This window comes from Takifugu rubripes, chromosome 9 (assembly GCF_901000725.2).
Source record: "Takifugu rubripes chromosome 9, fTakRub1.2, whole genome shotgun sequence".
Lineage (NCBI taxonomy): Eukaryota > Metazoa > Chordata > Actinopteri > Tetraodontiformes > Tetraodontidae > Takifugu > Takifugu rubripes.
The window spans coordinates 9803650-9817201 of record NC_042293.1 but is presented as its reverse complement, the minus strand read 5'-3'; the positions used below and the strand labels follow the sequence as shown (position 1 = coordinate 9817201).

General features: G+C 44.3%; 1 protein-coding gene across 3 annotated transcripts in view; it reads right to left on the bottom strand.

Annotated features, from left to right (window-relative positions):
* Positions 1–374: 374 nt before the first annotated feature.
* The window catches only part of roraa (RAR-related orphan receptor A, paralog a), a 147077-nt gene continuing 133899 nt past the window's right edge, over positions 375–13552 (bottom strand). For all 3 annotated transcript variants that reach the window (XM_003967437.3, XM_029841303.1, XM_011607360.2), the window contains 9 exons: positions 12868–12953; positions 11412–11553; positions 10041–10436; positions 9384–9505; positions 9168–9300; positions 8105–8212; positions 7090–7200; positions 6835–6947; positions 375–6480 (listed from right to left, as the gene is read on the bottom strand). In XM_003967437.3, the coding sequence (XP_003967486.1) occupies positions 6316–6480; positions 6835–6947; positions 7090–7200; positions 8105–8212; positions 9168–9300; positions 9384–9505; positions 10041–10436; positions 11412–11553; positions 12868–12953 (1376 nt within the window). In that variant the 3' untranslated portion in view covers positions 375–6315. The remainder of the gene's footprint in view (positions 6481–6834; positions 6948–7089; positions 7201–8104; positions 8213–9167; positions 9301–9383; positions 9506–10040; positions 10437–11411; positions 11554–12867; positions 12954–13552) is intronic.

Genomic DNA, 13552 nt, shown 5'->3' with positions numbered 1-13552 from the left:
TAAAATTACTGTCTTAGAACAATTTTGCAGTATGCTGTACGTATGTGTTTGTGTGTGTGTGTGTATAAAGTCATGTAAATGTTATCATATGACATTTCATAATGCTATATCACCATATCTAGGCCACATTGAGAAGAGTAGATGAAACATTTATATTCCCCTCAGGGAAATGAGTCCTTCATCAAAATAAAAGACCTCTTTGCCTTACAGCATTAGAACTGCAACCTGTTACAAACAATATGCCAATTCTTTTTAAATCCTCCTTGGAATCAGCAGATGTATGTTGGGAATTTAAAAGAATGTTAAACTAAACAATATTCGACTTAAATTTGATGTAGGAGACAATGGAATCATAAAAGGAGTCAAGAAATAAAAGCATTACAAGCGGTAAATTTTATTATGGGATAACAGCACATAAAGCACATCTAAAATCGATGTGTCCAATGCACTTTTAATAAATGTAATATTAAAGGTACAGTTTCTAAGTACAATATAACAACATTCATATTAGAATGAAAAGTATTTAAAAGACAACATTAAATTTCTTATTCTTCTTTACAGCTGTATTTACAAAATGAATCAAAATACTTATTTCCAAATTTAAGAATCAGACAAGAAGGAGCAAAACTACGTTTGTGAAGAGACTACCTGCTAAAGAGAGTTCAAAAGAGCTGGATAAAAAGGTACATGATCATCTGTCCCCATTTTAACATCAGTAGCAAACTTGTGACTTAGAAACTTACAATAGTCTTGGGTTTTCCCATAATTCGTGTGTGTGTGTTTTTTTGCATGGAAAAAAAGAGAATCCATCCGTTCTTCACCCACCCTTCATGTTCAGTTACCCCGACTGATGAGCACACACTGAACACACAACGTTAAAGAAACGCAGATGTCATTTACAAACACAGAAACATTTTTTTAAAAACCAAAAAGTCGATATAAAACAGACCGTGAAAAACTTCATCAAAAGGAAAAAAAAACAACCCAAAAACAAAAATCCTTTCATGGTGTATCTGTGAGCGATGGAGATCAACGTGAAACGCACTTTCTGATCGAGTATCAGGTGAGGAGTGACTCTACACTCTAAACAGACCATCAAAAACACTGAAACCTTCTATAACAGAGCCCATCGACCCCGGTGGGAAACGGTTCACACCACAGACAGAAAGAGAACGTCTGAGCCAACGCGAGAAGGAGAATTCAACGTCATGTACAAAATACATTGTCACCTCAGTACACGTCTGGAGGAGAAGAAGAAGAAGAAGATGAAAAAAAGACAGAAAAAGACAATCCAAACCATTTATGCATCCTGTTACACCGAGAGGCACTCAGTGTGATACGTTGGAGATTATTGCCGGCGTATTCTCACCCATAATTGCTACAAGGTGGAGAGAAAAGGGTCAACTTTGTCCTCAGATGGGAATTCTTGCATGTACAATGGTGGCGTTTGATGTGTTGGAAAAGGCTTGTGCTAATGTTCTGGATGGGGGGAAAAAACCACCAAAAAAACTTTCATTGTTGTTTAAAATGGGGAATAACTGAAGCTCTTTTTCTATTAAAACCCAAACACGGCCTCCTTGCATTAGGCGAAGAACTCTGCAGACACGAGAGGTAAATATTCAGTATCTTAAAACCTGACAAACTATAGCCTCAGTGAGTGTTTGTTTTGTGTTGGTTTTTACAATCAGATAAAGAAAAGAAAACAATGCTGCTGTTTTCAGTTTGAATATCAGCGTTTTTTTTGCACACACCAGTAATGCAACCTTAAATAGCTTTTTTTTTTAGCAGATACTAGCGTTGCTATAAGTCAGAAGGAAATAAGTGCCTTATCCCAAGTCCAGCACACTGATACAGGTGCCTGCTGGGTAATTTTACCTCTATCATTTCATTATCAGTATTATTTATCGAGTCCTAATATCAATAATACAATAATATGCAGTGAAATTAATGGACTAAGAGGGCGGCCAGGCTTAGGAATCAATACTTTGTTCACAAAATTAACTTAACCTAGCACCAACACATCAGGGCAACACAAAATAAAGGTCAACACACCCTATGTCTATCCAACTAATCCTAAAAGAGGGAAGCAAACCAGAAAGAGAGCTATCGTACAATATGGTGTAATCAATAAACAGATAAATATTTCCACTGGGGAGGCCTTAGTAGCAGTATTTTCCTTTTAACCTATACAGACAGAAATTACAAAGCTACCTTTATACACGTGATCAATAATAATATTAAATAAGGTGAATGACCAGCTGAGAAGGAGGGAGAGAGAAAGAAAGAGAGAGATCTACAGCACACAGGCCGTGTCGAGTTCTCCGTTCTCCAAATGGGAACAGAACTGGTCAAATATACAGATGAAACAAACAAAAAAAAAAAATCCACAAAATTGACAAAATGGAACCGAAACGCGATAAATAAGAGGTGTATATACATGCAGACGCTCGAGGACAATTATGCACAAAAAGAATCCGAAAAACAGACATATATTATTGCTTGACATTCGATTATGGCTAAAAGTTGCGTTTCTCTTTTTTTTGTCTGTTCATCTATAGTCATAAAGTTACTTTGAATGGTCGTCAGCTGCGCGTCGCAGAATGAGTTCTGTTAAAATGTGACAATGGAGACACCGACACTCAACGTAGGCATGACACGACTCAGATCTTCACGGTTTGGGGTCGACGCCCTCCGAGCTGACCTGGTTGGTTCTGTGGTCATCATCCCGCTATTGAATCCTACAACTATCATGGATGGATCAAGCTCAACAATTCCGAAATCTTAACTATTTAAAAAAAAAAAAAAAGTAAACCAAGACCTTCTTGTCCACAATACCCTGTTCCTTCTAATTATTAAAGCCTTGTCTGGGGGTTCTTCACACATACACACACACACACAGACACAGACACACACACTATTGCTTTTTACAGACAGACAACAGAGCAGAGACAGAAGGACCAGCACATTTGACTGACCACTACACACTGATTGATTGAATAGCACGTTAGCATGAGTTGGGATAAGTGAGAAGATGCCGGGCTTCATTTTAAGGGCCTGCCTGAGGACCCAGAAGATGCTAACAGAGTGGTGGGGTTGGTTGTTTTCCTCTGGACAGACGGTGAAGGTCTCCAATTGAATGAAGACCTGAAATTGTTAGACACAGGCATGTTGTTTTTGTTGCGTGTTGTAGGGTTAGGGTTGGGGTTAGGGTGGGGGCAGACGACAACCCCTCACTTATGAGGTTATGTGACCACCGGTCTATATCACAGCAGCTAAAGTGATGCGTTTCTAAAAAGAAAAAAATAAATAACAGGAGATTCGCCCAAACTTTTTTCCCTCTGAACATCTGCTGCATGTTCAGTGTGCTATCCCACCCACGAGGAGGTTCTCCAAACACCTCGTAAAGTCACAAAAGAGCTAGCGAAATGCTCCGCGGCGGTTCAGAGCAAAGCAAGCGACCTGGTGCCTCCCTGAGCGTTCGCACCTCGTCCTCCACGCCGCTCTCGCCGGGCTCCTAACCTGGATTGTCTAGCAGTGGTTCCACACGGGGGTTTTCTCTCGCTGGGGAGCTGAGGTTTACTAGTCAAGGGCTTGTGCATATCCAAAAAAGCATTGGATTAGTACAGAGATTATTACTACAGCATATCTACAACCCAAACACCATAGATTCTGTATTGCATAAGAATATTTGGTTTTTCTAACAAAGAGGGTTGTTATTCTTTTTTTTAAGACCCTGATGACACCATTTCAAACCAAAACATACACAGATCTATTTTTTTTTTTAATCTGACAGGAATATGTGTGCACTGATAATACCATGATCTGCAAAGAGATGGGATTTCTTTTTTTTTTTTAAATGAGATTTGGAGATTCTTGACTGTGTCGGAGCCGCTAATGACATCAGGAGTATAAATTTCCGAGCCGCCCTGTGATGAATATTCAAACGCATTCAACTCGCAGCCACTTCACATGGAACATCCCTGACAGAAAGACAAAATAATAATAATAAAAAAAGGACTAATGACTACAAACAAATGTCCTCTCTGAACAAAAAGCGCAACAGAATCTCGTCCCTGAGGGGTGACAGCATGAGGCGCTGGCGCCTCGTACAAATTGCACGGCGGAGGAATGATTATGTGCAAACAGACCAAAGAAAAGACAAACAGCTGGATTCTGCAGTGTGTTGGTGACAGACGCATTAACATGCTTTGCTGCATTTCTAAAGGGATATCACTCTTTTTCTGTTCTTTTCGCCCCCCCCCCCCATCTCCTAAAGATTATTCTAGATGGTTGGAATGTTTCAGGAATCCATTCTACATTACAGACGGGTAGACTGGAAAGCAGAAGCAACGACTACTGTTTGGCACATCCAGGGCTTTTTTTTTTTTTCCTTTTCTGTGTTTTTTTTGTTTGTTTTAACCACTTTACTACCACACTGACAAGAAAGACACTGAACAAAACAGGAACACAACAACAAAGCATTCTGAAAATAGCACTTGTCCTACCAGGTTCTTTTTTTTTTTTTTTTTTTTTTAATGTTTCTCCCCTAATTGTACAAACAACAACTATTCTAATTATTGCGGGAATATAGTTAAGTGCTACCTGACATCTTTTTCTCCCCGTCGCTCTCTTTCGTGTGTTTATTAACCAAAACGTGTTACAAAAATAGAGGCTTTACTACCAGACAAGGCTTTGAATATTCACTTTCCCTCCACTGTTGCCTCCTGTGTCCTGTTGTGGCGTTGCTGGTCTGAGGCTAACGTGAGAAGGCAGGAAGTAGTCGCTGAAACAGAGATGCTCAGAGTCTGAAATGTGCTTTTTGTTGGGGGGGGTTAGACTTTGCACCCAGGCTACTACTGCTTGCTGTATCTTTGTCTTCCACTAGATGGATCAGTTGGATTTCGCTGCAGTCTGGCTGTAAAATCTGGCAGTGGCAGTGTTTGAATTTCCTTAATATTTCTTCTGCTCCTCTCCAAACGGTGAGGTGTTTTTTTTTTTTCACATTAAGCTTCGTACCAAATATTGCATCAACAACAAAAAAAAAAGTTTGAAAGTAATTTTCTAACATATAATTACAAGCTTTGTTATGTGTGTGCATATATGCTAAAAGGAGCATGGAGGCTACATTATTGACGGGTGGACAGGTTGAGGTAACAGGTGATGGAGCTCCTCTGAGCTGCCTTCTCATCTACGCCTCTTTGTTCACCGACCAGCAGCCACGCTCGCGGTCCTCGACGGACAGCCCTTAAACGCCTCCGCGCCGCTACCGTCCGCAGCTCCCAGAACTAGTCTCCGTGAGCATGGTTCAACTTGAATTTCTTGTGCACATGCAACACATCACTAGGTAAATATACACGTCTTAAATTAAAGAAAGGTGTAAATAAAAGTGCCTTATCATTTCAACAATTAAGAATGGTCTAACTACTAATATCATACATGTTATTTAAAATAGATTCTATAAACATTACTTTTTTTTTCTGTATAGTAAGTACTTATGACCATATACCCTGTAGTACATTATAAAACAGGTGGAATGGACCCTTTTCATCGTGGGGGTGTCCTGTGCTTCTCCAGGGCACCTGTCCAGAGAAGGATTAATAGCAGATGGCCTTACATGATTTCACTATGCAACGATGGTGGATGGAGTCTCTGACAGCTAAAATCATTGTGGTTGTATTAGAATTACCAGAATTCTGTTTCTTTTCTTTCTTTTTTTAAACGATTGTCCACAGAGAGGTGCCGATTGCATCACCATGCCGACGGACCCTCCCTCAGAGTCGCTGTGGGGTTCCTTCCGGGATCTTCTGCGTCAAAAGGGTACGATGGGACACGAGACAAACGCGGCTGAACCTGACCAGATTGTGTGTATTTGCATCTTATTTATTCCTGTCGGGGCATTTGTGGACATTTTAATGTTTGAAGGTAAAAACAGTCAAATTAGTTTTGTAAGTGTAATCTGAATTTATATAAACGTGAGTCAGATGTGCAGGTAAATCGGGTGGCGACCGGATGGTGGTATACACCGGTGAATAACAAGCTCCTTGGTTGAAAATACACACAAGCAGGTCGAGTTCAATTGTCCACAAATCCTCTTCGGGTCTCAGGGTGTCGGGTCCCACAAGTCTTTCAAAGAGAACTAAATTCAATAAAGTAAACCTTGAGAATTAACTCCGTCCGCCCTCCCTGATGATGTAAAAGGAGAAGTTGAACAGCATGCCATCCGTCCGCTCTGGTTTGTGCAGGGCACCAATAAAGTGTCTCGTATTCCTCCTCCACATTCCCCTATGGTGGGCACACTGGCACCGGGCAGGGCTGCTACCCGTCAACGGGCATGGACTGCTCAAAGTCTGATCCAAACAGCTCCTTGTATAATGGGGGGAAGTGGGCACGCACAATGTCTGGGTATATTGCTTTGAAAGCAGTGAGCTTCTCTGTATGCCTACTGCACAGCGCTCGCAGTGTCGATACTTTGCATATCAACTGTGGAGAGAGAGACAGTGAGAGGGAGAGAGAGGGAAAGAAAGAAAAGAGAGGTGGTTTAGATTCACTGGGAAGCAAGGATGTGGAGTAATGGCAGAGAGGAACACTCCTGCTTTCAGTGTTCCCTCTCACACTGTAGCAAGCACACTGGGAAATATTGACACGAATGCTTAGGCACGAGGACGAGCCGCTTTAGATTACAGAGCCGGCGCAATTGATAACTCACCACGTGTGTGAAGGAAATCCGAACGTATGAATGCTCCTGATCAATACGCTGCTAGAATAACTGTTGACCACTTGGATTGTGGTCAGGATAATTAGGAAACTCCGGCAGCCTTGGCTTCACATGCATACCTTTGTGAGTATACCATCCTCTCTGTGGTTCTTCTGCAGGACGTGTTGGAGAGCAAGCTGGATCTTCTGCTGGAGCTTCTCCACCTTCACCTTCTCCTGGAGCCAGGATCGGTCTGTAAATGATCACACATTTTCTGACATTAATAAGAGGCGTAATGAGACAGCGCCATTAAACTGGAGGGAGCAGCCTTTGTTGTGGTGAATGTGCATCTGCCTCCCCCCACCTCCTCCCTCTGAGCCGTGACTGACACCTACCAGCAGACATCAACACAAAGGCAGAGAACAGGGCGATCTCATCCTCAGACAGGTGCATAGAACACAAGTTTTTCCCAAACTCGAAGACGGAGCTGATCAAGTCGTCACAGCCTGCCACAGCAAAGGACACAGAGAGAGGGCTTAGGATGAGGAAAAACCAAAGAACAACATTCCCTCTTGATCTTTATTGGGAGAGAGGCACGCGGGGAGGGGAGACGGAGGGGAAGGAACGAAAAAGAGAAGCATGCTGACAGCACATGGGAGCATCTTAAGCAAAACAGGCAATGCTTTTACTGAGTTTTCCCTCCCAGACGAGTCACTTTTGGCAGTTGGGTGGCGTTACGCAAACCAAAATGAGGTCACTATTGAGGCTTTTAGTTAAATCAATTATCGAGGATGGAACGAGACAGGCGAATGCTGCAGCAGCTCGGAGAGCCCATCACTCTGCCTCCCCCACAGTGGACCCTTCTGAGCAGGACGCACAGGACATGAAGCTGCGACGGACGCGCGGGCTTACTCACTTTCGGCAAACGGATTTCAGCAGTTTTATCGCCACTCTGGGATGCGTTTACATTGCTTTTTTTTTTTTATCAAACGGTCGAAAATCCGCGGCAGCGAGTATCGTTAATGTCGCAGCAGTCAATAACAACTGTTATTTGCTTTTTTGCGCAAGATGTTCTGTGTCAGACTATCAGTGATGGTTTTGCTAGCGCTTTCCCTGAAGACACACTGTCTGGCGTTATTTATTCCACATTTGCAGGATCAATTTGCAGCAGAGTCTCAGTAACATCTCTGTTCTACCATAAATATCCGCTGCAGTAACAGCGATGGCAGGTGAGGCGAGGACGAGCCTTGGCAGTTTGCCGGGCCTTCAGCGCTATGTGGAACACACTAGCACGCTCTAATTTTGGCTATTACACCAGAAAAATAAAACAAGACTGTAAAAAAATGCACCGACACAGAGAAACACCCAAATGCAGTTGCGTGCGAGCAGACAGGTGCATTTTGCACTTACCTAATGACTTGAACACATCAGGTCCGGCGTACTTTCCATCAAAATAGACTGTGTTGTTTTGCGAGTCAAAGGCACGACACATTCTGACAAACACGACTTCCAAAGATCCTGCACAGACAGACAGGAACAAGATGTTGAATCCCAGCTTACTTTCTTTTTCTTTTCTAACCCCCCCCTAACAGTTACACATCAGTCAGGGATGCAAAACAAGATGGTGCTTTGTGCAATTCTTCTACAACACAAGTAACTCAACCGCTTTGAAAGAAAACCAGCCTACAGAGAGGGGAAAACATGTGCAGGTGATGATATCATGAGCGGAAGAGGCTATTCTCTAACAATAAGTGGTGTCTCATTCTGTGGTGGCAACACCTATTTGTTCAATCTTTATTTAGCGAGATCGGTGAGGGATTCTTATTCCGATCCCATAATTTGTAAGTCTCTGTGGGACTGGATAAGAGGATCAAGACATGTAACAGGAGCCATTACTCCCTCCGAGGAAGATGCCGCAGTTTCACAATGTCATGTCTGACAAGGGAGTCTTTGTTTCATCAGTCATAATAATGTAAACACAGCTCAATAAAGAGACCCAGGAGAGGTGTGTTTGTTTGTTTGTTTGCTATGTCTGCTGTGGGACTGTGCATAAACATTTGTATTTGCGGCACACCTTCATATAGGTGACAGTGACCCACGGTAGCATTCGGTATTTGGCGTAATAAGCCTCATTAATGGGAACAGTCAGATCGCTTGTGTCCGGGGCAACAAAAGGAAAAGTCTCAGCTAGCCCTGCCTTATTGTCCACCCCTGTGACGTACAGTAGAGTGTATAATGAAATGAGAAAAGAGAGTGACAGATAGAAGAGAGGGTGGGGTCTCGTCTCTGCGACTCTGTCTGTGCGTGTGAAGAAGAGGTCTTTGTGCAGTCAGGTCAGCTACGCCTTTGTGACAATGCCAGAGGGAGGGTGGGTGGGTGGGTGGGTAGGTGGGTGGGCGGGGCGGGGCGGTGGTGGTGGTGGTGGTGCTGGGTGAGTTTGACGGCAGCGGGCCATGTTGACAGGCTGTCATACCTGCTTTCAGCAGCACTATCTGATCATTCTGACACAGCTCCATGAAGCCGTCGATGCGCTTGGCGAACTCCACCACATACTGAATGGCCTCTGTTATTTTGATAGCGCACAGCTGCCACATGACTTCCCGGGGCTAGGAGCAGACAGGACAGAGGACGCTTTAAAATACACGACTGTTCCATTAGCAGCGTAGGGGGGCGAGAGCCGTCGAGGTACCTTGCTCTGGTAGCTCTCCACCTCCTCCTGCAGGAAGGCCTGCCAGGTCATCTGCTGCAGCTCCTCCCTCAGATACTGACACGTCTCCATGTGCGACTTGGAGATGTTCTGGGCCAGGTGCTCTGCAGAACAACACAGTTGAGGAGGGAATGTAAATTAAAGGAGTGACAGTGATTGCAGATTTTATTGCTGGGATCCAAACAGAGACGCTGTGTTTCTGTCCGAGAAAAGCCTTGTTGACATTTCCTTTAACCGCCTGCAGGAAACTCATAACTAGTTATGACATAAATGCGTAGCACGCGGGAGGAAGGGGGGGGGGGACGTGTTACTCACTGAAACAAAGGTCACGTTTTCTCGGCGAGAAATATTGAGAATAAGAATTAAAATGGTTTTGAAAACACATCTGTTAAAACGAGTTCCTAGACACAGGGGAGCCTAAAAAAATGATTTCCCCAGATGCCTGCCCTGCTGGATCCTGATTGGCCCTAATTAATGGAAACTAATTACAAAAAAGAGGCTCTTTTAATGAGTGTTGAAGATGAGTCTCCAACCTCCCGCTATTTTAAGCAACCTTTGTGTCGTTTGCCCCACGGTTGAGTTGTCCCCCCTCCTCCTGTCTCTCCTCTCGTCTCCCCTTGTCTCCCTCCTGCTCCGTACCTAGTTCAGCCATAGACACGGTGGGGGAGGTTTCTCCATTGGTGAAGGAGCAGTAGGGGAAAAAGCCGGAGCCGGGGGCAAAGTCGCAGATGGGTTCCGGCTTGATGCCATTGATATCTAGGCCTGACTGGTCGGGAGATGGCTGGATGTCCAGGTAGAAGCTGCTGACCGCCGAGTCTGGTTTGCTGCCATCAGGGGTGTGGCCGTCCATGTAGCCGCTGAGGTCGTCGTGCAACTCAGTGAGGCCATTGGCTGAGAGGCCGTAGCTAGGTGTGAGCGGCTCCGCCTCTCCAGGCTGCTGTTGATGATCACGCTGCTGTTGCTGCAGCCTGTGCTTCTGGACCTCGGCGTAGAGGCTGTCTCTCTGCTTCTTGGACATGCGGCCAAACTTCACAGCTGTAATCAGGAGGAGACATAGCTATCAAAATATACGTCTGTTGCTCTCGTGGCATCTAGCTTTTCTGTCTGAACACAATCTTGCATATAGGTGATTTGGAAGCATTGAAATACAAGGTTTAACCTGGTGATTTCATGCCAAAATCCTTTCAAGAGAAACAAAATGGCTGAAATGAGGACATACCAACCCCATCTACTCTCAAAATGTGTTGCTAATAAACAGGACAAAATGCTGATTTCAGGAAAATCGGTAATCACAGATGTTGTTGCCCCCCCCCCCAAAAAAGAACAGATTCCAAAGGGCAGCGGAAAAGTAGGGAAGTGAGTAAGAGTTTTCCAACCACACAAGGATGAGACATATTCTGCTGCTGCCTCCTGTTTCAAGGTTTCCAGACTAAACAGAGCTGAGAAGAAGACTCCGTGGCCATGACGCCAGGGGCCTGACGGTATGTCACTCGTCAGAGTGTGAGCGCGTGGCTGCACCCGGTGGAAAGCGAGAGCGGCGACACCGAGGAGAGTGTGGGCAGATGGGCTCCGGTGTACGGAGTGAAGAGTCACCTTCATCCGTCCAGAGTGTGTTATACACACGCATGTGAGAATGTGTGTGATAACATGAAGGAATTTGAAACGTGCTAATGTTGTGAGCTAATTAACAATCATTCAAATGTACTGATTTTAGTGAAGTACAATGAGCTGTGCTAACGTTAAGGTGTGCTCTGCATATGTATTTTCTTGCTCCTCCAGCATCTGATATATAGTTATTGATTGTTTTTCCCAGAAAATAATCCGGTTAAATGTAAACAGTGCAGCAAAAATAGTAAAGATGTCAGTATTAGTACGGATCTGCGAGACCACGAGCCCATCCCTGAAGGCCTGTTTCTGCAGAAGGGTTTCTCGCCCGCACAGGTTCTCAAAGCAGGACTCGCCCGCCGCCGTCTCCATTCCACCCTGTTGCATCCATCAACAGGCACTTACCATCTCGTGACATGCCCACCGCCAGGCACTTCTGCAGCCGGCAGTGCTGGCAGCGGTTGCGGCTGGTGCGGTCTATCAGGCAGTTCTTCTGACGGGGGCAGGAGTAAGCTGCATTGCTCTGCTGACTCCTCCTGAAGAAGCCCTACAAGGTAAGAAGGGGAGGGGGAGAGGTCACACATACACCTTGTTACTGGAGAAATCACTAGTGGGTGGAGGATTATTTTGGTCCAGGGAAATCAACTCAATAGTGTCCACAGAAGTCATTTCTGATTGATTTATTTCCTTTTTAAGCCTGCTATCTTTATTCAGCTGGCACAATGGTTAGATAACAACACTTCTGTGCGTATCCCTTGCTGTTACTGCAACCATTCACAGAATGTTGTTGTTCCCAAATGTATGTGCAGCAGTAGGGTGGCGTGTTTGGGTGGGACTGATAACAGTGGATGGTATTTTCCTTCGGCTGGGTTATTAGTGTTGATTAATGCAGTACTGGCGCGCACACCACTAAAGGATTGCGAGCGCACACCGACTGGATTCCTCATCCTTTGACTTAATGAATTGATTCCAGCACATCATTAACATGCCCCACTCTACTGCTCCATACACATATGTCTTAATTAGCTGCTCATTGGCTGTTTAATTACAAGAAAACAGCTGACAGCTGCCAAGTTTCTTTATAATGGAAGCCATTATGGAAACAGGCTATAACTGCCAGTGACAAGCAGCACTCTTTAATAACGCTGTGATTTATGGTCCAAACTTTTGTGCTTGTGCGTATTATTAAAGGGCTCGCCGCCTTGGACTAATTAGCAATCATTAAAGACAGATTTCAGCAGTTTATTCTTTAGTGTTTTGTTCCTTGCAGCTCCTCCGTAAGAAGGAAGGGAGCACTGGGAAGACTAGCACGCACACATGCATGCACACACACACACACACACACACACACACACACACACACACACACATGGGCAAACAGTAAAGGTGAAGGCTGGCTGAGGAATGCTAATGATGTGCCTGGTGACAAGCGCAGGGACAAGAATACACCCTAAGCACAAAATTCCCTTCAACGTGAATGGCTGGCGCATTTGAAACAGTACAAAAGGCGGCTTCAATTGAAGCAACACTGTAGCAAACAGCCAACAATCTGCAATAATTCAAAGCCCTCTCCTTTTGATCATTTTATTTCAAGAAGAAGAGGCTGCAGCAGACACACAGAAAGAAAACAGCAAAAGATTTGTCCCTGGGAGGGAAAGGAGGAACAAGAGAGAGAAATGACTTTGTCCTACTAATTGTTGTTATCTGTGATATCCTCCATGGTCCTTGACCACTTTAAAGAGTGTGGTTTGTGTTTACACTGCCAGCAACATTTCTTAAACTTTCATTATTTTCTCCATCTTCCCGTCTCAGCGCTCCTGTCCTTCAAACTCACACAACGGTTTGGTCTCTTGGTCCTTACCTTACAGCCTTCGCATGTTATCACTCCGTAATGGATGCCTGATGATTTGTCTCCACAGATCTTGCAGGGAATAATTTCGATTTGAGCTGCGGAGAAAATAAAAATAAAATACATTTTTTTAAAAAAAGTATTGATGTCACGAGTCACCGAACTAGCATAGATCCATGTTGGTACATGAAAGAGCACAGTGCTTCTGAAAACATCTCATCCAGTGTCTTTTGAATTGCATCCACTGAGCATTAGTAGAACATTCACAAACTTACATGCACTGTGTGTGTGTGTGTGTGTGTGTGTGTGTGCGTGTGTGTGTGTGTGTGTAGGCTTGGAGGCCATTTCAAACCCACAAGCAGCTAATATAAACACGGTTTCAATTTCCATAATAAACACAACTTACCGTACATAAGCTCCTAATACACCAAAATACCACTGATGCCAACTTTGTACATTAGTGACAAGTCATCTAACCGCATGTTGCTGGAAAAGGCATCTTCATAATAACCCCACATTCCCAAACTAGAAGAACTCAGTGCTAAACAGGCTGCCGGCACACGGAATTGTAATGTGCTCCGTGCACTGGATGGAGCGGTGACAGTGAATGTGTTTAATGGAGGCTTTGCTGAGGCGTGTGGTTGTTGACAGGCCTGCGATTCACCTGCCATAAAACAGAGCCAGGGAGGACAGGCCT